Source organism: Hippopotamus amphibius, chromosome 3 (genome assembly GCF_030028045.1).
Source record: "Hippopotamus amphibius kiboko isolate mHipAmp2 chromosome 3, mHipAmp2.hap2, whole genome shotgun sequence".
NCBI lineage: Eukaryota > Metazoa > Chordata > Mammalia > Artiodactyla > Hippopotamidae > Hippopotamus > Hippopotamus amphibius.
The window spans coordinates 124,831,364-124,854,892 of NC_080188.1; the positions used below are offsets into that span (position 1 = coordinate 124,831,364).

The window sequence follows — 23,529 nt, forward strand, 5'->3', positions numbered from 1 at the left end:
GGCTTTTTGTCTCTTGTTCAGGTAGCTGTGAAGATCATTGACAAGACTCAACTGAATTCCTCCAGCCTCCAGAAAGTAAGCACACAGTACCTTCTGTCACTTCCTAAACTTCTCTCAGGAGTTAATGATCTGCTGATCCCACTTGTAGCTCCTCTTGAACCCCTAGTTCAGAATCTCTGGTCGTTTTGCTGTCCCTGCCATCTCTCTCCATGGCTCTGCTGTCTTTAGGGTTTTGGTTGGATCCCCTGTATTGACTCCTGATTGGACTTCCTGGCCGCAGGCGCTGGCTTTTCAGAAGAAGTCTTTCTGCCCCTTCCCAGCCCCTTGGCCTACCTGTCTGACCTACTTCCTGCATCTCGTTCTCTTCTGGCCTGTGACCAGGCCTATGGAAAAACACATGTATACAGCCATTACTAGAAACACATGCTGTTACTCTAAGATCTGGAATGATCCAGGGGAGTGGCTGTGTAAGTCCAGGGATAAGGGGAGGCAGAGAACCTGCCACTGGATTCTGTGCGAGCTGTATTTCAGAGAATGGGTATGGAAGGCTGGGGTTTTTAGAGACTAAACCCCAGTTTCAAGACTGTGATAGTAAGTGCAGAGGACAGGTACTCCTAGTTTTCCTTCTCACTTCTAGGCTTCTCTGGAAAACTGAGGTCTTACTTAGCTGGTCAGGGAACCCTCCATGGTGGGACCACACATGTAGAAGTAAGAAAAGAAGGCTTTCACTTGCATAGGAGGGACAGCTTACCAGTGACTGGTTGGTGTAGAACTGGAAACTGTCTGTCCTCTCCCCCGACCCTGGGCTCCAGCAGTTAGGGGAAGGACGAAATCTCCCATCAGGCTCCCAAAAAGCTGTCCCTGTTCAGGTCAGTCAGACTTCCTCACACTCCAGCTGACCCTGGCTCATATTTTCTGACCTTGGTTAACCTAGTTCTTTTCATCTCGTGGCAGATTGAATTTTTCTTTTCATGAGCACATTGTGTTACTTGAGTTAGGAGAGGGCATAACCTCATGCTAACAGAGCCAACTACAATGAGACTGGGAAGCTTGGGACTAGGGTTTGGAAGCCATTACTGAGAGATACACTCACAGAATTAGTGTAGGTCGAGGTGCCCTGACATGCTGACAGCCAAAACCAAGGTGTTTCCTATTTTTTGTTACCCCTGGGATCCCCTCGAGGTTCTTCGACTCAAAGGAAATATGGCTGTCATCACCAGGGCTTCCCTGCTGGTAGCTTTTTGGAAGGAAGGGAAAGAGGCCTACTCTTGACATGTTGGCTGAGACCACACAGAGCAGAGGCCAACTTGGTGTGGGCCGTTTGGTCTTTGGAGCAGTTCAGCCTGCCAGAGTCAGCTAGGCCATCTTATTTCCCACCTCCTTTTTCTCCCTGCCTCTTCCTGACTGGCTGGAAGGCACCAGCACCAGACATATGTAGCCATTTTAAAAGCTTTTTAACACACTCCATTGCCAAGGCCAGTCTAATTCTGGCCAAGTCACTCTGTTTAAATTTGATCCCAGCAATGATCCCTAAAGGATAAACATTGAAGAAGCTAGCCTCTTCAGGGTTCTAGACAAGCCCAGAAAACTCCGCACTCTCCTAGGAGAATGCCCTTTCCAGGCCCAGCGGGTGCCCTCAGGGGAAGAACCCTGGCAGCTGCCTTCTTTGCTGTTGCCCGTTACTGCCCCGAGGTGGTGTCCAGGATTTTTTGCCTCTTCATCCAAGATAACTACTGGGCCAGGGAAGAAAGCAAGAAAAGCCCGGACTCTAACAAGGAAAGGGAGCCAGGTCAGAATCAGGTCCTCGAAGATTGGAAAACCTGTCTCTTGTTTTCCTTTCTAGCTCACGAAAGCTCTGGAACCTCATTAAAGGAAAAAAAAAAAAAGATGTGCTCACTTTTTCCCCATAAAATATAGCCTAAATTAGGTCTCCATACCACCCTTACCCTCAAAAAGAAAACCAAAAACAAAACACAGCACAACTAGTTCTGCTCTTTGTGCAAGTGGTGAGGCCTAAAAGTTAACAAAAACCCCACCTCCAGTTCTCTGGCCCCCGCAGAGGGGATGGAGTTCTTTTCTGTCATCTTTCTGTATGGAAATGTATGGTTTGGAGTCTCTGATTTTGTTTCACAAAGACAGCGTGAGTGTGTGGAGGTGGATTTGATTAAAATTGGCATCAGCTATATATAGGAGTGGCTTCTTCTGTCACCACCCTGAGGCCCAGGAGAGAAACGCGTACCTATTAGTGCAGAGCCCTCTGACTTCTGTAAATCAGAAGATGATGTGGTCCCCCTTCAGAGCTCCCCTACCCCTTCACACAGACCAAGCTGGAGTCTGCTTTGTCAGGGAACTGTAGAAGCAGCTCGTGTTCTAAATATTCATGTACATGGGCTCACGCTCACTCCCTCAGAGGCACCCAGCCAAAACCCATCTGCTGTTTGGGGGCTGGATTCGGGTAGACAGCGCCCTCGGATGCTCTGATGGGCACCTGAGGGCGCAGCTGGCTCGTCCGTGTGCGGCCCCTGAGGAAACAAGTCCTGAGAGCCCAGCATTCCTCGCACTGACCCTTCTTGCTCTCCTTCCCCCTCTTGTCCTTCTCAGCCACTGGGGACAGGCATGGAGGATCTAGACAACTACTCTGTTTCTCTTTTGGAAAAAGAATCCTAGCAGTGGCTCTGTTTGGAGGGGACCTGAGGGGAGCAAGCTGAGCAAGCATGACCCCTGGTATTTTCTTTTCCAGCTGTTCCGTGAAGTAAGAATAATGAAGGTTTTGAATCATCCCAACATAGGTGAGAACCAGTCGTCATTCCTTTCCTCTTCCCCCACAGCAAGGCTCCGCTCCGCAGCATGTAGTCCTTCTCCCTGAGGTGCATTGCCTTCTGGAGTCTGTAGTCTTCAGGGATGCCTCTGGGGAAGCCCAGCTCAAAATCCAGCTTTGCCTCTGGCGCACAGCACTGTCCTTAGTGATGTGGCTACTATGAGAGGAACTTGTCCTTGGGAGAGGAGGAATGGGAGAGGAGGAAACTTTCATTCCTAGGATGCCCCTGTACATGGTGGGGGCTCGATGTTTGGCCCCTGCTGCTTCTCTGACTCATAGCTTGGCCGCTTCTCTTGCAGTTAAGTTATTTGAAGTGATCGAGACTGAAAAAACTCTCTACCTTGTCATGGAGTACGCTAGTGGAGGTAGGTATGGAATTGCCTCTTCCTACTGTGTCCCCACCTTCCTTCGCCCCAGCAAGCTCTGATCTAGACCCTGCCCCTGTCACTTGCAGGAGAGGTGTTTGATTACCTAGTGGCTCATGGCAGGATGAAAGAGAAAGAGGCTCGAGCCAAATTCCGCCAGGTGGGTGTGACTCCCTGCATGGAGTGTGGGCCCGACCTCTGCTCTGGGCGGGGGGGGGGGGGGGGGGGGTTGGCATACAAGGAGGGGCTGCCTGTCTGTAAGTGGCCTCTGGAGAGTTCTTTGGGCTTTACTTATCTGTGCGGCAGCTTCGAACTCGGTCACAGGATCATAGCTCCACCAGCCCCCGTGGCCCACCTTCAGGTGCCCCTGAGCTGACCCCTCTTCCTTCCTTTCAGATAGTGTCTGCTGTGCAGTACTGTCACCAGAAGTTTATTGTTCATAGAGACTTAAAGGTAAGCCATGCTCTCATCTCCTGTGTCTTTGAGTCGGGACTGGGTCATTCACCCTCTGTTAACTATGACATAACCATTATGCCCTGAATGTGCAAGGAAACTCGAGCCTTTGGTTTTTGGAGATGATGAGGAAGCCCCTAGGGCTGCTTCTGACACAGGCCGTATGACTGGACTTAGGATCCCATTCCAGCCAGCGCGCAGAGGGTCTCTGCCATTTCACCTCCTGGCACATCACCTTCCAGTGCTGCCAGGTGTGGCAGGAGGGCTGCAGGCAGCCTGGTGGCTGACTGAGGAAACAGTGTTGACGGTTCCACAGCTGCGTCACGACTGCTTTGCAGATGTGCGGCACACTTATCTCTTTCACTGAGATGTTCGCGTATGAGACTACCTATGAGTCTTCCTGGCCCCTAAGTCCTCGCAGATGCGACCACGATTAACCCAGGCCCGACAGGGAAGCTTTGCACAGCTCACAGCGTCTCTGTGCCTTCAGATCCCAGCTCTCACTTAGCTGCCTGTGTGAGGAGTGTGGCCCTCCTCCAGCCCAGCCCAGCCTCTTCACACTGATTGGAGGCCTGCCCTGGAGTTGGTGGGGAAGGTTCCAAGACTAAAGATGGCTTTCTGTTTGTTCTTCCATTCCTCTCAGCTCCTCCCTGTCCAGTGCCTTGGTGTGATTCACTTGGTTCCCTGATATTTTCCTTCTTAACCTCCCAGGCAGAAAACCTACTCTTGGATGCTGATATGAACATCAAGATTGCAGACTTCGGCTTCAGCAACGAATTCACCTTTGGGAACAAGCTGGATACCTTCTGTGGCAGTCCCCCTTATGCTGCCCCAGAGCTCTTCCAGGGCAAAAAGTATGATGGACCCGAGGTGGACGTGTGGAGCCTGGGAGTTATCCTGTATACACTGGTCAGCGGATCCCTGCCTTTTGATGGACAGAATCTCAAGGTGGAGTGAAGTGCAGGCTTAGATCATTTCTATTCTCATTTCTTCTCTTGGCCTCTGGTCTTGCCCCCGACCTCTCACCTTTTCTACATTTTTCCTGAGCCAGTGCTTCAAAGAAGGGCTTACAGATGGTAGCAGCTATTAAAAGGCCTTCTGCACCCAGCGTAATAACCTTGGTTCTTCTCTCAAGGCCTGGGATAAATTGTATGTCCGTTCACCCCTCCAAAGCACTCAGAACTGCAAGTCTTGGGCTGGTCAAGTCAGAGGGTGTGGGGTATTGGACATCAGCGCCTCTAGTGAGGTGACTTGTCCCAGGCTCTCTGCCTCCTACCATACTTCATTTATATCTGCCTGGCCAGTCTTAAGCTGTCAGGAGCCTGGATGTTAGGTTTCTTCCCTTGGCCTGGGGTGATTTGAATTTCCCTCCTACAGGAGCTGCGGGAGCGGGTACTGAGGGGGAAATACCGTATTCCATTCTACATGTCCACAGACTGTGAAAACCTGCTTAAGAAATTTCTCATTCTCAATCCCAGCAAGAGAGGCACTTTAGAGGTGAGCAGCCTGAGCCCAGCTGGCTGGAAGGTCCTGGGTTCCCAGGGAGACCTCCAGGCTGAGTCTCCCTCTCTGCCCTTCCCCTTCCCTCTGCTCCCCAGCAAATCATGAAAGATCGATGGATGAATGTGGGCCACGAAGACGATGAGTTAAAGCCTTACGTGGAGCCACTCCCTGACTACAAGGACCCTCGGCGGACAGGTGAGGCCACACTGGGCCATGAGGTCAAGCCTGCCTAGGACTCGGGACCAGACTTAACTGTGTGTCCCCCCGTGCAGAGTTGATGGTGTCCATGGGTTACACACGGGAAGAGATCCAGGACTCGCTGGTGGGCCAGAGGTACAACGAGGTGATGGCCACCTATCTGCTCCTGGGCTACAAGAGCTCCGAGGTGTGTGCCCCCTGCTCCGTTCCCCGTCTGGCCAGCCTCTCTGTCAGTAGCACCCCTGTGCTTCTAGCAGCTCTTAAGGGCAGAAGCTCACCTCTGAGTAGCTGTGTTCTCTACTAATTTTAAGCCTCAACTCTGGTGGCACTAAGGTCCTCTGGCCTTTGCTTTCACTGATCTCCATCAGTAGTTCAATAGGGAAGCTGGTGGGGTCTGGGCCTGGGGGTTTCCATACGGGTGAGTAGATCTGGCTCATTCTGTGTTGGTTAGACTGGTCTAGGTCAGTCTGGCTGGGTGAGTTCTCTGTTGGCTCTAGAAGTCTGTCTGTTTCCATATGTTTGTGTCTCTCTGTGTCTGGAAGTCTCTGGGTTCCTGGGTGCTCTGTGTGTCTTACAGGAGCCTGCGCTGTGTGTTGCTCCTGCCCAGTGCTTGTGTCTGGGTGTATGTATCTGTGCACGTACGTCCATCCTCCCATCTGGAGGCTTCGTGATTGTTGTTCTGCTCGTCTGGGTAACCATGTCTGCGCCTGAATCCATGGGTCTCTGTGGGAGTAGGGTCTTGTTCACCATCTGTGTGTCCCCACATGCACTCGTGGCCTCCCAGTCCTGCTCTCCCCCTGGTGGTGTTGGACTCCCTTTCTTGATTCTTGACTTAGCCTGCTCAGGAGGTGTTGGAGGGTATCTCTGAGTCTGCATGTGCATTCTGTGTGTGTGTGTGTGTGTGTGTGTGTGTGTGTGTGTGTGTGTGTGTGTGTGTGTGTGTGTGTGTGTGTGTGTGTGTGTGTGTGTGTGCTCTGAGGGTGGGGGTCTTTGCAAGGAGGTTGGTGTGTCTGACTGTGTTTGTCAGGGTCTGTGCCGGGACTTGTTTGTCTCCATGAGTGTTTATTTAGATGCACATTGGTCTTTCGGGGGTATGTCTCCTGGGAGCCTGGGGTGGATTTGTGTCAGGCAGGAATGTGCAAGTGGGATCATCTATACACAACTCTTCATGACTTCTGCCCTCCCTTTTGTGTTCTTGCAGTTGGAGGGTGACACCATCACCTTGAAGCCCCGGCCTTCAGCTGATCTGACCAATAGCAGTGCCCCTTCCCCCTCCCACAAGGTACAGCGCAGCGTCTCAGCCAACCCCAAGCAGCGGCGCTTTAGTGACCAGGGTAAGTACTGTTGCGAGTTGCAGGTGGGGGACTAACCCCTCTCCTGATGGGTTCTAGGGGCTTTGGTTCACATAGCTGAGTTTCAGTCCCTTTTCAACCCTTATTAGTAGCACATCCTTGGGCAAGTCATTTAACTTCCCTCCAACTCTGTGAAATGGGGTTTGCTGGGTTGCTGGCAAGACTGCAGGAAGCACCATGCACGCAGCAGGCTTTGGGTGCCCCTCCTCACCCTTATCCATTCCCACCGTCCCTCTGGCCCAGCAGCTGGTCCTGCCATTCCCACTTCTAATTCCTACTCTAAGAAGACTCAGAGTAACAACGCAGAAAACAAGCGGCCTGAGGAGGACCGGGAGCCAGGGCGGAAGGCCAGCAGCACAGCCAAAGTGCCTGCCAGCCCCCTTCCCGGCCTGGAGAGGAAGAAGACCACCCCCACCCCCTCCACGGTGAGCCACGCCCACCCCCTCCCTCCTCCTGGCCAGCCCCACCCCTCCTTCCCATCCTCTCCCACTCCTGCTGTGGGGCCTGCCCTCTCCAGGCAGCTCTCTCCTAAATCCCCACCCAGCTCCCTTTGGCCGCCTACCTGACCTTCCCCCCAGGGCCACGTTTGCTTCCTGCAGAAACCCTGCCCCCCAGAGTAAAAGCAAAATCCTTTCTTTTCCCCACCCCTGACTGCTCCTGGTGGAAGGGGGTGGGGAGCAGGTTTTGTGAACCAGTCAGTAGAAACTTCAATTTTCTGTGATACATCTCTGCCCTTTATTCCCCACAGAACAGCGTCCTCTCCACCAGCACAAATCGAAGCAGGAATTCCCCACTTTTGGAGAGGGCCAGCCTTGGCCAGGCCTCCATCCAGAATGGCAAAGACAGGTGAGCAGGCCCAGGCCCCGCCCACCACGCTCCCCGGGCACCACCTTTCCCAGCAGTGACGTCTGTCAGCAGCACCGCCTCCCTTCCCACTCCCTGGAGTCCCGTCCTGGCTCTGTCCAGTCCAGCCTTCCACACACCAGCACCTCCTCCCTGCTCTCCCCACCCCCGCCATCTCCTCTTCCCTGTGCTCCTGTGACCGCTTCTTGCGGTGTACCGAGTGTGACTCCGTGGTCATCTCAGCTGCTTTCTTGCTTCTTGACTGCAGCCAGGGCATGGCAGCTGCACTTCTCTGGGCATCAGTGCCGGAGGGGCCCCAGCTCAGGGCAGAACCAAGAGCTGCCCACCTGAAGGGTATACACATTGAGGGTGACTCTAGCTGCGCCCATGAGAGCAGAGCCCCCCTAACCTTGATCATCAGTGTTGAGTTCCTGGCTCCTTGTCTTCTGAGCTTAATGAAAATTCCCCTTAGCAACACGCTGCTCTTTCTGACGACGACACATCCTTGTTCTTAGAATTCCTAGGAGACCAGAGCAGCCTGGAGGCAGTTGCCTCCTGTCAGCTTTCCTGCACTTTTGGTTTCCTTCCCCAGGCTCTGGCCTGCCTCGCCTTCCTTACCCTGCCCTCAGCTTCCCAGCCCTGCCACCCTCCGCTCTGACTTGTGCCCCGTTGCTGCTCCTGGGCCTGACCTGCATCCCGCCGAGGCTCCCCGGCTCTGGCCCTTCCCGCCCTGCCCTTGCTTCCTAACCGCAGCCTCCTGCCCCCACCCACCCCTAACACAGGCCTCTCCGCTGCTTTTGTCTCCTAGCCTAACCATGCCAGGGTCCCGGGCCTCCACGGCTTCTGCTTCCGCCGCAGTCTCTGCGGCCCGACCCCGCCAGCACCAGAAATCCATGTCGGCCTCCGTGCACCCCAACAAGGCCACTGGGCTGCCCCCCACGGACAGTAACTGTGAGGTGCCGCGGCCCAGGCAAGTGTGCTGGGGCAGCTGATGCACCTGCTGCCCTCAGCCCACCCCCTTCCCCTTCGCCCCCCACAATTTCTTCCCACCTGGGGGTCCTGCTCTGTTCTTGTCATCTTAGCCACAAGAGATGGCTGTCCCCTGCAGCCAGGAAGTAGAGGGAACAAAAAAATAGCTTAATGCCCCTCTTTTCCTCCAGTTCTCCCTCTCAGAACAGATATGCAAGAAGCCGTCCCGAGGCTCCAGAAGGAAGCCTTTTTGTTCTGAGCCTTCCTGGACTTCCTTAGGACCCCGGGGACAGTCAGCATCACAGGGACTCAGTCCTTGAGGGTTGGTCAACGTTGTCCCCTTGAGGTTCCAGTCTGCCTAGCTCCCAAGGAGCCACTTCTCTCCAGCCTGTACCGCTCTCCACACACGTATCCTTCCCTGCCTCCCTCCCTCCCCAAACCATCTCCTTCCCCCTCCACCCAGGCGTCTTCCTTATTGGTGTCCTCAGTGGTCACACCCCTTCCTTCTGTGTCCTCTGTGATGGCTGCCTCTGCCCTAGCATCTCCCTTCCCTTTCCCACCCAGGGCGCTCCAGGTGCTCGGTCGTGATGGGTTTCTCGTGCCCTGATGCATTTCCCCCACCCCCCACCTCTTTTCCCACAGCACGGCCCCCCAGCGTGTCCCTGTCGCCTCCCCCTCCGCCCACAACATCAGCAGCAGTGGTGGAGCCCCAGACCGAACTAATTTTCCCCGGGGTGTGTCCAGTCGAAGCACCTTCCACGCTGGGCAGCTCCGGCAGGTGCGGGACCAGCAGAATTTGCCCTACGGTGTGACCCCAGCCTCTCCCTCTGGCAACAGCCAGGGCCGGCGGGGGGCCTCGGGGAGCATCTTCAGCAAATTCACCTCCAAGTTTGTACGCAGGTGAGTAGGGGGCCTGGGCGGCAGAGAGGCTGAGGCCAGGCCCTCCACCTGCCTGGGGGTGGAGATGAGGACACCTGGGGTTAGAAGTGGGATTAGGTCCTGGGGTTAGAAGAAGCCTCAGCAAGCCTAAGAAATTGAGTCTTTGTTGGCACCTGAGATGCCCAGACCCGTCTGTCCCTCTCAGGCCTCCCCAACTCCTTATCCACACCCCTCGTTCTCTGGCCCGAGCAGATGGCCGATGCCGCCTCCTCTCTAGGAGAGTGTGAACTCAGATGCTAAAATAAAAGCCCCCCTCTTCTCTCCTGGGTTCCCATGGAAACTTATATTTGGTGACGCAGCTGCAAAGTCATGAGGCCTGAGCCAGGCTGGGCCGGCAAGGAGAGTTTCTCCTGGTCTGTTGTCTTGCCCCCTTTGACCTCCTTTCCCCCCACAGTTGGTGTTGTCTGGCTGCAGCCACTCCCCTCTGCCGCAGCCATGTTCCTCTCCCAGGGGGGCGGGGTGTATTGCCGGGATGAAGGCCATAAGTGAAATAGCTGGGGAGGGCCCAGGGGGGCTCCCTTGCAGCCTGATGCACTCTGACACTTTCCTATGCGGGAACCACAGTGGAGATTCCCCTCGTGAGGTGTCTCACACCTGGCCCCGATGACCCAGAGGGACAGCGTTGATTTGCCTCTTGGGCGAATCCGCCTCTTGGGATGCTCCCTGTCTCCACCCCACCACTTCCTCAACCATCTTAGCATAGCTCAGGAAGCAGCAGGGGGCTTGGCGAGAGCGGGTTTGCCGCCCTTCCTCCTGCACTTCACTCCACTCAGCTGGAGTAGCCAAGCCATGCCCCTTGCCAGCCCCGGAATGCAGGTGTAGGGCTGCAGGGTGGGGCGTGAGCAGGTCGGGATGTCTGGGACTCTAGTCTCGCTGAGCGGCTCTTCCACAAGGGGGGTGACCCTTGAACCTGTAAAGCCCACTCCCCACCTGCTTATCCACATACCGTCTTGTTGGTTTTTTTTTTATTTCTTTTTTTATTTTGTCTTTTTTTTGTTTGTTTTTTTTTAGAAATCTGTCTTTCAGGTTTGCCAGAAGGTAGGCGTTGAGCCCGCTGTGTGTGTGTGTCTGTGCCCTGTGTCCGGCCTCCATCACTAACGCCCCTTTTCTGGCTCTTGCTCCCTCCTCCATCTGCTAACCATGTCTGTGTGGCCTTCTCTCTGCCATCTTAAAGGGGTGAAGATGGCCTCTGACTGGGCGGCCCACAAGGCCACGTTCGCCTACTCAGGGCAAATAGCTCTGAAAACGATGGGCCTGTCCCCAAGTAGGGGGCACCACCTCAGGGAATTCTCCCTTTAAGATTGTCTCCTGCCTCCTAATCCCCTACCCCGGGTTTTGGTCACAAGCGCGTTGGGTTCCTTTTCTGGCCCTTTCCCGTGTCTGTGCATGCGCTCTGAAGAAGCTCCACTGGGGTCGAAAGTGCGTCTGGGATGGTATCTCATTCTGGGTCTCCTGGGCTTCCCCTTCTCTGGTGCCCTGAACTTCAGGGCTGTGTGGCCTCTTGCTTCTGTCCTATGGGATGGCAGGACTTTGGAGGTACTACAGGGACACCTCCAGGCCCAAGGAGCCTTTGCTTCACGAGTGGGGCACAGCACCCCCTTCTGGCAGCTCCTGCAGAACTAGGCCCAGCCCACCCCACCCCCCCAGCATACCTCCTGCCTCCAGCGAATCTGGATGAATCAAGCCTCATCCTCTCTGGGCTGTGTTCTCCAGTTATGGCCTGTGGCATCCAAAGAGCCAGGAGCTGGGATGTTCTAGGGCAGGGGCCACCTACCCCTAAGCCCTGGCAAAACTGTGGGAGATCCCCCCTCACTCAGGCACCTCCCTTCCTAGGCCAGCTCCTGGTTCTGCCACCCCAGCCCTGTCTTCATCCTCTCTGGAGGCCTGGGTGGGCCAACTACCAAGCTGAGGACCAAGGGCCAGGTTGGGAGCCCTGGTTCCCCAAGGCCATCAGCCCAGGCCTTGCTGTGGGGCTGGGACACCTGACAGGCACATTGGTGCCCCAGCTTACAGAACAACGGCCAAGACAGGGTCTTCAGGCTTTCCCCCTTCCACCCGTTGCTCCCCACCCACAGTTCTTCACTGCATGGCTAGCTGTTGACTCATGGGGCCCCAGTGGGGGCCTGCCCTGCAGGGTGCCTCCACCCACAGGGCAAGAGCCAGGTGGGGCCCGAGAGAGCAGCCAGGCTCCTTCCCCTGCAGAGCCCAGGCTACCTGCTCGCAGTGCGCTTGTTTGCACTCGTGTGTCTGTTGTGTCTTTGTGTTCCTTTTACATGTGCTGCTGCTGCTCTCTCTCACTCCTCCTTCCGTCTTTGCCCTCCTCTGCACTCCCTAATTCCCAGCTCCAGGTACCCATCTTCCAGCCAGGAGCTGGAGAAGCCGCTCAGCGGGGCCAGACCTCTTCCCCACCCACCCTCCCAAGGTGTTTGCCCTGCCCTGCCCTCCGTCCTCCCTTCTGCACCAGCAGATGGCCTGGCAGGCAGGGGAGTTGTAAAAGAATGGGGGAGGCGGGCTTGTCTACAGCTGGCCTCAGGGCTCTTCTCCTCCCCACCCAGCCCCAGCACCCAGGCCCAGGCATACTCAAAGCAGGTCCGGCTCTTGGCCCTTTGAGCCTCCTGAGAGAGGCCTCTTATTTATCCCCAGCCCCTTCCTCCAAGAGGACTACAGTTCTGAGACCCATCCCGGGGGCACTAGTGCAGAAGCCCCCCTCCCCGTGAGCCCTGGCAGTGGGCTGTGTGCTCCATGCGTGTGCCCACACGTCCACACCTTCCTCCTCCCCCGCTCCTCCTCCCAGCACGGATCTCTGAGAGTGTGGGGAGGGGCAGGCCCATGTGCTGGGCTCCCTGTTGGAGACGGACAGTTGAGCTGCCAGTGTGAGGTGCCCCAGAGCCACGGCCTGCCAGGTGATGGGCAAGTGGCCTTTAGGCTTGGGTCCCGCCCACCCACCGGTGGCACCTCCCTGGACCCGCCCTCACAGAGGTCCCAGCACTAAACTCTCCCTCGCTCTGTTTTTTGAGGAACCTGAATGAACCTGAAAGCAAAGACCGAGTGGAGACGCTCAGGTGAGAGAGGGCTGGAGCCAGCGCCAGCCCTGCCCAGGCCGCTGGGCTGCCACGAGCCTCCTGCTGCTCTCTTCCTTCTGCCCCCTGGCACCTCCTCCCATGCTTCTGCCCTGTCCCCACCCTCTGGGGCCTCCCTTTCCTCAAAGGACCCCCACAGCCCCGCTACAGTAGGTGTGGGCCCTTCTCCTCACACCCGGTGTATTCTGGAAGCAGTACCCCGGGCCGGGGGGTTGGGGCTGCAGACTCCACCCGTCCACGAGCTCCTCTGTGAATCAACCACTTCTTCCTGTCCAGTCTGTGAACTACTCAGAGCTGCTGAGCGCCTGCTCCCCTTCCTTCCCTGACCCTGACCCTGACCCTGACCCTGCCCTCTTCAGAGGAAAGCATGGAGCTGTCCGCTTGTCACCCCCTGGGGGGCTGACTTCTCGCCTTCTCTGCCCGGAGAGAAGAGAGAGGTGCAGGACTGCCCGCCCCCCTCGCCCTCCCTCTGCTCTCCGGGCCAGGTCTGACCTCCCTCTTCCAGCACGGCCGCCTCCTGGACACCCTCCCGCTCTCCTCTCTGGTCTCGTGGGGGGGGGGGGGGGGGGGGCTGTCCTGTGGGTGGGGCGTCCCGGCGCCCGCCTGACGCCCGCCTCCGCCCTCTCCGCAGACCTCACGTGGTGGGCAGCGGCGGCAGCGACAAGGAAAAGGAGGAGTTTCGGGAGGCCAAGCCCCGCTCACTACGCTTCACGTGGAGCATGAAGACCACGAGCTCCATGGAGCCCAACGAGATGATGCGGGAGATCCGCAAGGTGCTGGACGCGAACAGCTGCCAGAGCGAGCTGCACGAGAAGTACATGCTGCTGTGCATGCACGGCACGCCGGGCCATGAGAACTTCGTGCAGTGGGAGATGGAGGTGTGCAAACTGCCGCGGCTCTCTCTCAACGGTGTCCGGTTTAAGCGGATATCGGGCACCTCCATGGCCTTCAAAAACATTGCCTCCAAAATAGCCAACGAGCTTAAGCTTTAACAGGCTGCCAGGAGTGGGGGGCGACGGAGGTGGCCAGCTGGACTTAGCTGCTGGGGCCGGCGCTCCGCCCGGCCGGGCGAGACTGCAGAGATGGAGTGGTGTGTCTCCCCTGCTGGCACTTCTCCCCTTCCTGCCCTTCTCAGTTTTTTCTTCCATGTTTGTGGGGATGGGAGATGGTTCTCTCCCCCCAACGTTTACCCCTGCCCAGATGTTCCCCCTTCCCCCCTCTCTCCCACAGGAGGCAAAGGAAGGGGAGGGAGAGGTGGGGGGGGCAGGGCTCCCCCTCGGTACTGCGGTTGCACAGAGTATTTCGCCTAAACCAAGAAATTTTTTATTACCAAAAAAGAAAAAAGAAAAAAAAAAAAATCCCAGCGGCCACCTTTCCTCCCTGCCCCATTGGAACAGTCGAGACTGGATCTGTGGGGTCCCCGGGAGGGTGGCTCAGGGCTGGAACACTCTCAGGCAAGAGTGGTGGAGTTCCCTGTCAGGCCCTCCGCCAGGCCCACTTTGGGCTTCTCCCCTCTCCTTTCCTCCTTCCCCTCCAAGCAAACCACCAGAGGTGGCCTTCCCCTGACCTCAGGCCCCTGGGCTGGAGGCCTGGGCGGCTGGGGGCTGGGGCGGGGGTGCCGCGCAGCCCTGAAGCAGTGGGACTGGCGGCTGCTCTGGGGCTGGCAGGCTAGGCGCGGGGCTCTGCCTCCCTCCACACTGTATCCTCTGCCCCTCCTTCCCCAGAGGCTGGGCATTTCCTTCCACGAGCTGCTGTGGGGACTTTTGTTCCCCTCCTCAAAAAGTCTGTGCCATCTTCTCCCACCCCCTCCTGGGTAGAAGGCGGGGCTGACCCCAGGGCTGGGAGAAGGGAGGGGACCGCAGGGCAGATGGGCTCCTCGGCCCCCAGGGGGCCGCCTGGGCTGCTAGTCTCCGGAACAGGGACGCTGGGCATTCTCCGTTCTGGGAGAGCCTTTGTCTGAAAGCACAGCCCCCCTCGCCATCCCTCTCCCCACTGCTCCCCTTCATTGGCATTAATCTGGGCACCAGCTAGTTCCATAGCAGTGACTTCCCTCACCACTCATCTCTCGGCCTTGCCTTTTCTTCCTCACACTGTCGCCCCTCCTCTCAGGAGACACTGCCCGGGGCCTCCACAGCCACCTGGCAGGAGGCTGGATAGGGCAGCAGGGCCGGGAGCCTCTGCCCTCCACGGGGTGGGGGACAGACAGGCCAAGTGACTCCCAGCTCGCTAACCTCCTCAGCCAGTGTGGGAGTGGCTGGTTATGGGCGCTTGGCTGGTGGCAGCCGCTGCATCCCTTAATTTATTTCTCTGCTGTTTCTGTTCTTGAGAAATTGGGGGAGGGGAGTCCTGAAGAGAGGCTGCCTCTACCCTCACCTGAGTTGTACATTTTTTGTGATGGGTTTTATTTTTTATTTTATTATTTTATTTTTTTTGATTTATGATGACTCCACCCCTACTCATCACCCCACTTCCAGGCCTGGCTCCATGGCAAGTCAAGCCCTTGGGTCCCAGGAAGGGGACTCGCCAACCTCAGCCCTCCTGCCCCAAGCCCTGACGGCGGGCTCCGGCTCCTACCAAGGGCTCCCCCTCCCTTTCTTCCTCCCCCCTCCTGCCCTGTGGAACAGCCCGGGTGCTCCAAGGGGCCCGGAGGGCAAGGCTTGGCTCCCAAAGGGGGGAGTGGCTGGGGGGCTTCCAGGCAAGGTGGCCCCTCCCCACCCAGCCCCCCTTCCTGCACTTAGTTTCTCCTCTGGATCAAACACGTAATAAAGAGAATGTTTGGAATCTGAGCTGCCTCCTCCTGTTTCTTCTCCCAACCGGGCAGGGACCCAGTCCCCATGGGCAAGATGTGGCCCAGCCTGCCTGCCTCGCAGGGGAGAATTGATTCCTCTCTGGGGCCTGGGGAAAGGCTATTGCCAGGTGGGCTCCCTCCCACCCTCATGCCACAGACCGGAAGCAAAGCCCAGGACCCTTAAACCAAAAGGGAAAGAGGATTCAGTGAGCCTGAAGGTTTTATTTATTTTTTAAAAACATTGAAAAATAAACCCATGTCTGCATATGTTCCCAACCCTCCTTTCTCTAAGCTTTTGGGCAGCGGGCATAGTGGGCACCCTCAGAGCTCCTCAGCGCTTCCCACCCGGCCCCTGCGGACAGGAGAGCTTCCTCTCCAGCCTCTGCTGCTGCTGTCAGGCCCCAAGGAACCTCTCTGCCCATCTCCCCCCTCCAGCTCCCTCCCCACCTCACCCCAGACTTATTGCTAAAAGCAGGGAAAGAGGAAGAACAGCCAACACACTAAACTGTCCTCTCCCCCACCCCCCAAGCTATGGTCATGACCCCGTATACACGAAGGGCAGGACCCAAAGGCCAGGCCCTGGCAGACTAGGAGGGAGCCATCCCGGTCCCAGCCAGGAAAAAGAAAGTACCCTCAGGCCAGCTCAAAAGGCCCCGGACCCTGGCTGGGGTGGGGGTGGAGACCGGCTCGGCCAGAAACCACGTGCAGAACCCACAGGTCCAGGCTGTGCCCATCAGCAGCTCTGGGTCTTCGAGAGACCTGGTGAGAGCTCTAGTCTCTTCTGTCCTCGGTGAAGCCGGAGGTCCCTGAGGACATCCAGCAAAGGGGCTCTGGGGCCTCTGGTTGGCGGAGGGCCTCAGGGCTCAGAGTGAGGGTGCTGGAGGCTCCAGGGGGGCTCCAGTCAGGGTGGGTGGGGGCTGAGGGCCAGGGCGGGCACTGTGGCGGGAGGCAGCCAGAGCAGGACGGATGAGAGGTGGCGGGGGCTGGTTGGGGGCCAGCCGGGGCTGGAGGAAGCGGCCCTGCTGGAGTGGGGGTGGCTGGCGGAGCAGGGTAGGAGCCGTGGGCAAAGGCGGCCTCAGCAGCGGGGGCGGCTGGGACAGCGAGGTGGGAGGTGGAGGAGGAGGTGGCGCAGGCGGCCCAGATCGGGGGCCCGATGTCGAGACAGATGTAATCTGGACCTGAGAGGAGAGAAGAGTGAGAAACCAGGCTCAAGCACACCCTCAGCCCAATCTAAGGATGGAGGCGGTTCCTCTCCTCTCTTCTCTGAAGCGTTTCTCTCTCCCCTTCTCACCTCATCATCCTCCTCTAGGGCTTGGGCTGGCAAGGGAGCCCCTCTCCTAGCCTCCTCCATGGGGACCGGGGCTCCAGGGGCCCCATCCTGCTCGGCCTCCCATTCCTGCAGCACCTCCTCCAGATTGAAGCGGCGCCGGTAGCTCACAAAGAAGGTCTTCACCTGGGTCAGAGTCTTGTTCCCAATCACCTCTGCAATAGCCCCAAAGTCTTTGCCATACCTACGGATGGCTGCAAGGGTCAAAAGGGCAGCAGAGTGTGAATACCCCCTTAAAACTAGTTACTTCCCTGATCCTTCCCCTCTGCCCCAGCTCCTGGGAGGGTAGGAGAGACTCCTGGGGCCCTCTACTCTCCCCATTGTCTCACCCACCTTGTACTGCCAAAAGCTGCTCATCCGTGGTCCAGCGGGAGTTGAACTTGGTGTTGGCCTGGAGAGCAACGAATGTATCCTTGAGACTCAAAGTATGGGAACAGAGGCCCTGGTCTCCAAGCAAAACTCCCCTTTCTGCTCTGCCACCAGAGAGAACCACTTCCTACACCCAAACTTGAAGAGCAGCCTCACCTCGGGGGGGCGGAGTGGATCAATGCCCCCCTCCAGGGCTTGGCGGAGGCTGCTATTGGTCTGCTTCATGCTTTGCACCTGGGAAGGCAAGGGAGGGACATCCAACTCCATGATGCCAGGGAGGCAATCGATACCAACCCTCACCAGGGCCCTACTTCCCAACAAAGCTCTTTGCCACCCACCATCTACTCATCTCTCCCTCACCATTCAGTAGGGGAGACACTGGGGTTCGCCCCTTTTCAAAGACCAGGGGGTTTTTGTTTTTTGTTTTTTAATGCTCAGAAAAGAACACCAATTACCCAGAAACCCAGAGAAAGGGGCAGATGCAGGCCTGGCATCCACACGACCTCCCTATCACCTTGGCTGCCCCGAATCATAGTTCTCAGCTGCCCACTATCCCCTTTGCATGGCCCCTTCTTTCCTTGGGCCTCCCACCTGGCGCTTGAGGGAGATGAGCTGGGAGTCGAGGCCTCGAAGTGTGAGGTTGGCCAGGTCCGGGCTCCCTGACACAGCAGTGAGGCCCTCAGGGCTCAGGTACATGCCCTTGGGTGGGCGCCGCCGAGTTCGCAGCGGATGGTGGCGGTACTGAGAGCCCTGGGCGTCTTTCTTTCCCGGGCCTGGGCGGGCATTCAGGGGCCGAGAGGGAAGAGGCTGCCAGGGAAAGGAGAGGAGGTGGGTGGTGCAGAGCCCAAGGAGAGGGCGGGCAGGGCCAGAGGAGCTCTGGGGGGACCTCACCTCTCTCTTGGGGTCTCCAGCGTCTGGCTCCCCCTCACTCACGGCTCCTCGTCCCTCTTCAAGCTCATCACTGCTTACACGGGGGCCAAGGAGGGGTAAGGCAGGGGCCAGGGCCCCACAAGAACTCGGTTTGCCCCCACCCAGAGCTTCCCCGGGCCCCTACCTGTCTTCCTTGTCTTTTCGGCCCCCCAGCCGCCGAGCCTGTCTGTCCATCACACTGGTCCGGCTGCGGGTCTTCTTCCAAGAGTAGTAATACTTCACCAGGCTGGGAATCAGCTTGTCAGGCAGCTGGAGGGGCAATGCCAGAGGCTGGGGCCCACCTAAGACTCTGGGCCCCGGGCAGGCTTATCAGAAAGGGGCCAAGGAGCACTGGCGGGGACAGAGGGCTTTACCATCTGCTGGATCCGCTGGAAGCACTTGCCGTGGAAACCAAAGGCCTGTTCAAACAGCACCTTGTCCTCTACCGTCCACTCATCTGGGAACGGGGTGAAGTTGGCCAGGTCAGCCAGCGACTTCTCTACGTCATGCTTATGCCACAGGAGCATGCCCAGTGCCTGGCCCAGGAGAGGGGACAACTCAGGTTCAGCTGCCCCTAGCACTATCCTGTCTCCGCCTCAAATCCCCACGGGGCCAAGGCTCACCTGCTCGATGTTGTAGCCGTGCTTCTCCTTGGCCATCGCAATGTACTTGTCAACTGCAGGGGCGGGAGGAGCCAGGTCTTGGAGGAGGGGTTACAACTAACCCAGGCCTGCCCAGACAGAGGTATGCCCCCAGGGGCTGGGCCCCTGAGCCTTAGCCCTAGGGCTGGGGTTGAACCCACATACCTCAGCCTCCAGCCCACTTCTGAGAAGTGCTGGCATGAACCCCAGGCCCCAGCTCCCAAAGGTATGCATGAACCCGGGGTCCCAGCCCACTCACGCTTGGCATCTGACACACAGTGGTTGGGCGACCACACCAACATCCCCTTCAGCTCCTTGTTACTGTAGCGTGCGGGGCTCTCTGAGAGGCAAAGAAACAGAGGAGGAAGACACCATCAGGCTGGTGGCGCTGGCCTGGACCCATGGCCAGACAGCAGCGGAGGAGCGGGGCCTGCGAGGTGAGGCCCAGCGGGGAAGGAGGGGCAGAGACCCAGACAGGAAGGCACAGAAGGAAAACTAACCATGCCACAGGGCCGGCCACCCACCCCCGCTTGTCCTTACAGAGGGCGCCAGCCAAGGGCTCCCCCAGGTGGGGCCCAGGGCCAGGCCATGGGCCCTCCAGTCCCCTCCCTTCACAGCCTGTCCTGCCACTCACCAGGCTTGCACTCCGGAATTACGGCCTGGTAATTGGTTCCAACGCGGATCATGCTGTCTGTGGAGCCAGGGGGAGGCAGTCAGGACTCCAGGGAGGGAGGGAGGACGGGAGGATGTGGCGGGGGAGGTGGCTGGCCTGGAGTTCTCCTTCCTGACCACCCAGGGCCCCCACCTTCCAGGAGGCTCACTTTTCCCTGATCTTCCCCTTAGTTACCCTCAGCCACAGAAGGAACTGGAAAAGGGAGAAACCTGCCTAGCCTTAGCCATGGTGGGGGGGGGGGGGGCGGCCGCAGAGGACAGGGGCCAGTTTTAAAGCCCAGGCCCAGCAGAGCCCTTTGTTCTCTCTCGGGGGGGGGGGGGGGGGGGCAGGCGAGTTGGGGGGGTTGGAGGTCTGCCCCTAGACCTGGACCACAGCCCTGCAGGCAATCCAAGGCTCCTCCCCACCACATGAGCCTCACAGCTCCGTGTGGAGATGTGTTTCCAGCTCCTGCCCCAGCCAGACCTCAGTGCCCTGCAAGGTGGCAAGGTAGGAGCCCAAGCTGTGAAAGGGAGGGACGCCTGGCCTGAGTCCCTCGGGGGCTGAGGGCAGGGCGGGGGCAGGCAGCACCGCCTCCTCGGCAGCTAGGGGCCCAGCCTCCAGATTCCCTGTGCCGGCTTGGAGGAGAAGCAAGGCACAGCCTCCAGTCCAGGGAAAGCAGGAACCATCCGTATAATACCCCCGTGATCAGCAACTCTCCCCCACGCCCCGCTCCGCGCCCCCCAGGCCGGTGCGCCTTTAACCCTAGGCCGCCGGGCTCACCGTGAGAGTGCTCCTCCTCGCTGCTGTCATCCTCCGAGTGGGGCTGTCCGCCGTTGGGCGCCGTCTTGGCCCGGCTGCGGGACAGGATCCCGGAGCCCGCGCTCGGCTTCTCCATCACCGAGGGCATTACCCCGCCCAGCTGCCCCGGGGGGCGCGGGAGCCTTCGGAGAGCAGCGGTGCTTGCCGCGCTCGCCTGGAGTGCCGTGCCCGGCCCGGCCTGGAGAGGTCGCCACTGAGGCTACGAGAGGCAGGAGGTCAAGCGTGGCTAGGGTCCGGCGGGGCAAAGAGCCCAGCGGGCAGCCCAGCGCTCTCCGCGACCCCCACGGGTGAAGGCGTCAGAAAAGTTTGTGCAGAAGTGGGGTACGCGGGGGATGCGCGCAAGGTCCGGTGCGGCTGGGGCGCGCTCGCTCTGGACGCCCCACAGAATTGGGGCTCCCCGGAGAAGTGGGGGCACCCTGCCCTCGGGGACGCCCCGGAGCCCCCGTGCCCGCCTGCCCACGCAGTTCAGCGAGCGGGCGCTGCGGCGCAATTGCCGCCCCCCGCGGGCTCCGAGCCTCTCGGCTCCACCAGGATGCCCCAGTCCCCGGGCGGGGACCCCTGTCCGGACCAGACCCCTGCCTGCGACGGCAGCCGGCGGGGCCCCGGCGCAGGCGGCGGCGGCGGCGGCGGGACGGCGCGCACGGCGCACGGCGCTGGGGCAGAGTTGCCGGGAGGCGGGGGAGCGCAGCCGCGGGCGCCGCCTCGCACCCTCCCCGGCGCACTCGCTTTCCCCGGCGCGCTCGGGCTGCTGCTCGCTCGCCCGCTCGCTCTCCGCCGCCGCTCGCTCCTCGCGCACACAATGAAGCTGCTGGCAGGGAAGTAGTGCCGGCTGCGGCCTCAGCACCCCTCCCCCAGCCGATGCCTCCGCCAGCTGAACATCTGGCCCTGGGGTGGGAGGGAGGGCCCGGGGGGCGGGGCCTGGGGGCCGGGGCTAGACCTCCAGGGGGTGGGGTCAGGACCCGGGTGGAGAGTGCTTTCCTCTGCGGGCCCCCCGGGCTCCCAGACTTGCCCCTGGGGGAGACCCCCCTGCCCCCCAGGAGCAGCCGGGGTTCAACCCCACCCACGCGCACACCAGCCCCACACACCAGTGGGCTCGGGTTACCGCCGCCTGCCCCGGGGGCCCTGAGGCCGCCTGCCCGCCCGCCCGGGTGGAGCCCAGCTTTTCCTTCCATTTCCCTTCCTGCCAAGGAACTCCCCGCCCCCCCTTCCGCAGGGGGGACCCCCCCCTTCATGCGCCCTTGGGGGCCAGAGCGGATGGGAGGCCGGACAGGCGAGGAATGAATTCCTCCAAGAGCTACCGGGCCAAAGCCTGGCTTCTGGTGCATCTGTGGGTCCCCAGGGGTCACCTCGATTCCCTTTAACTGCTGCAGTGCGCACCCCAAAACAGCGGCATAAGGGGTTGCGGGATGGGGAGTGGGAAGCGTAGGGGAAGATCAGGACTGCAGGGTGAGGGAGGAGCTGGGTGTCCTCCCTACTGGGTTCACTGTCACCCCAGCCGGGAGCAGCACCCCCTCCCCCAGGACAAGCACGGGCAGAGTGACAGACCGGGAAGCGGGTAGAGCGGCACAGACGGAGATGGGGGAGGGGGGTGGGCAGAGACTTTCAAAGCCAGACCCAGCCACCCTGCCAGGCACACAAAGAGCCAGCACACACACCGGCGGCGAGCTGCGCCGGTGCCCGTCCCCGCCGCCCCAGGCACGTGCTGCAGCGCACACAGGCCGAAGCCCCCTCCCGCCCGTCGCCCCTCCCACCTGAGCCCCAGACTCCCAGACACACCTCCACCCCGGCACACCCCGCTGTGCCCAGACTGAGCCGAGCCTGCACTCGCACCCTCCTCTCCCTTCCCTTCCTCGGCCGCTCTGTAATCAGATTCCTAAATTTAGAAGCAACCCAGGGCCCAGCCAGGGATCCCCGCCCCCACCCACTGCCTGCGGCCAGCCGGCCGGGGTCCTGCGGTCGGGCCACGACCCGGCTGGGGCCTCCCGGTCCTGGGGGCTCCCGCGGGCGGCCGGGCAAAGTCAGGCGCGACCCCACCCGGCTGCGGTGATGTCGGGCCACATGGGGCCACACTGGGGCCACCCAGCCGGCGGCCACGTTGCCCTCCACACCTCCGGCCAGAGCCCTGGGGCCTTTTTCCTCCTCTTAAATCATGGATTGGGCACCAAGCCCCAGGGTGGGGAGGTCTGGATAGAGGAGAAGGAATGGGCCAAGGGCAGGTCTGAGCTCAAATGTAAAGAGCCTCCCCAGCCTGACCCCTCCTGAGTGGCAGGGTGCCACCACGCCCCCAGCACCTCCAATCTTCACGGAGCCTCTCATCTTGTCCCCTCCTGCCTGGCAGGCAGCCATCGCTGCTCACAGCCCTCCTATGATGGAGTCTTCCATTTTGCCCACACCAGTCCCCCATCAGCCAGGGCCTCAGCTGGGTCCCCTATTTCCCCCTTGCCTCTTTTCCATACTCATACTTAGGGGCCAGGGCACAGCACCTCACCCCACCCCCAGGCCTCAGCAACATGCCTGTTCTGGCCTCCCTCCTCCTGGACTGCCCCAGGTACCCCCAGCCACAGGCATCCCTCCTTCCTTAGCAGCCCTCCTCCCAGTAAAAACCTAATTCTGTTCTCACTTCTCCCTAGAGCCTGGAGCTCAGGGCCAGAGGAGGATTCTGCTCTGGAGGTGGGGGCGGGGAGGAGAGGTTTATTCCTTGGAGTTGGAGGGGAGGGGGGAGTCCCTAGGCCCTGTGTGGTGAGGCTTCTGCCTAGGAGGTGGTACAAGACATGGGAGGGGTGTCCTAGGAATCTGGGGATGACTGTGGGGGCCACAGTGTCCAGATAGCAGGCACATTCCTAGTGACCAACCTCCTCCCCAAAGGGCAACGGGTGCAGGGTTAGGAGGGGGAGGGGCAAGGCCCCACCCTCCCACCTGCTGCAGCCGCCCCCTCCCCAGCTGGCCCCCTCTTTTGTGCAAAGCCACACAAAGGACAAGGGGCCCCGGCCGGCCTGGCCATCTGCTCCCAGCAGCCTGAAGGCTCTTAAAGAGACAGCACCCCCTCCCTGCCCTGGGGCTGTGGGGCGGGATGGAGCAGGCGCTCCACAGGACCCGGTCTCAGTGGTACCCCACGTGCCACCCACTTCTCCCTCGCTCCCCCAGGCCCAGGTGAGGAATCACCGTCCCCCAGGCGGCGGGGGGGGGGGGGGGGGCACCAAGGTGCCACGTGGCCCAGAACAGGAGGTGTGGGAGGGGAGAGAAAGGAGGCAGCCAGGGACCAGCCCCTCCTCTCCTGCCTTGGGCGGAGGGGCCTCAGTAGCGCAGCGCTAGTACTGGGGTCCCTCACCTTCCTGAGGCCACCTCTGAGCTTTGTGAGAGCTGCTGCTCTCCGGGAGTGCCCGCCCCGCCATTCTCACTGAGGAGCTCCCCCTCGCCCTTCCTCAGAAGGATGCCCGAGCCTGGTTTTTCAGGGCTGCAGGCCCCTAGGCAGCAACCGGTGATCTGGGCACATTTATTTCCTGC

The 23,529-nt window shown here is 59.7% G+C and overlaps 2 protein-coding genes across 12 annotated transcripts in view; one reads left to right on the forward strand and one right to left on the reverse strand.

Annotated features, from left to right (window-relative positions):
- The window catches only part of MARK2 (microtubule affinity regulating kinase 2), a 72,228-nt gene extending 56,922 nt beyond the window's left edge, over positions 1-15,306 (forward strand). For 7 of the 10 annotated variants that reach the window (XM_057725888.1, XM_057725882.1, XM_057725889.1 and 4 more), the window contains 17 exons: positions 22-75; positions 2,741-2,789; positions 3,118-3,183; positions 3,273-3,343; positions 3,580-3,636; positions 4,348-4,584; positions 5,014-5,133; positions 5,235-5,334; positions 5,412-5,524; positions 6,539-6,671; positions 6,936-7,114; positions 7,438-7,535; positions 8,341-8,502; positions 9,144-9,401; positions 10,452-10,478; positions 12,458-12,502; positions 13,152-15,306. In XM_057725888.1, the coding sequence (XP_057581871.1) occupies positions 22-75; positions 2,741-2,789; positions 3,118-3,183; positions 3,273-3,343; positions 3,580-3,636; positions 4,348-4,584; positions 5,014-5,133; positions 5,235-5,334; positions 5,412-5,524; positions 6,539-6,671; positions 6,936-7,114; positions 7,438-7,535; positions 8,341-8,502; positions 9,144-9,401; positions 10,452-10,478; positions 12,458-12,502; positions 13,152-13,512 (2,130 nt within the window). In that variant the 3' untranslated portion in view covers positions 13,513-15,306. The remainder of the gene's footprint in view (positions 1-21; positions 76-2,740; positions 2,790-3,117; positions 3,184-3,272; positions 3,344-3,579; positions 3,637-4,347; positions 4,585-5,013; positions 5,134-5,234; positions 5,335-5,411; positions 5,525-6,538; positions 6,672-6,935; positions 7,115-7,437; positions 7,536-8,340; positions 8,503-9,143; positions 9,402-10,451; positions 10,479-12,457; positions 12,503-13,151) is intronic. The other 3 variants (XM_057725881.1, XM_057725883.1, XM_057725890.1) reach the window with 3 other exon arrangements.
- Positions 15,307-15,511: 205 nt separating this feature from the next.
- On the reverse strand, positions 15,512-20,113 carry RCOR2 (REST corepressor 2). Of its 2 annotated transcripts, XM_057728053.1 has the most exons (12): positions 19,987-20,113; positions 19,189-19,245; positions 18,814-18,894; positions 18,537-18,589; positions 18,288-18,449; positions 18,059-18,183; positions 17,896-17,965; positions 17,596-17,811; positions 17,161-17,238; positions 16,969-17,026; positions 16,600-16,829; positions 15,512-16,486 (listed from the first exon to the last, which is right to left on the reverse strand). In XM_057728053.1, the coding sequence occupies exons 1-12, from the start codon at positions 20,111-20,113 to the stop codon at positions 16,172-16,174; spliced, it is 1,572 nt and encodes a 523-aa protein (XP_057584036.1). In that variant the 3' UTR covers positions 15,512-16,171. The 2 variants fall into 2 exon arrangements, with proteins under 2 accessions (XP_057584036.1, XP_057584037.1); XM_057728054.1 differs by lacking the exon at positions 16,600-16,829 and having other exon boundaries at positions 15,544-16,486.
- Positions 20,114-23,529: the final 3,416 nt, after the last annotated feature.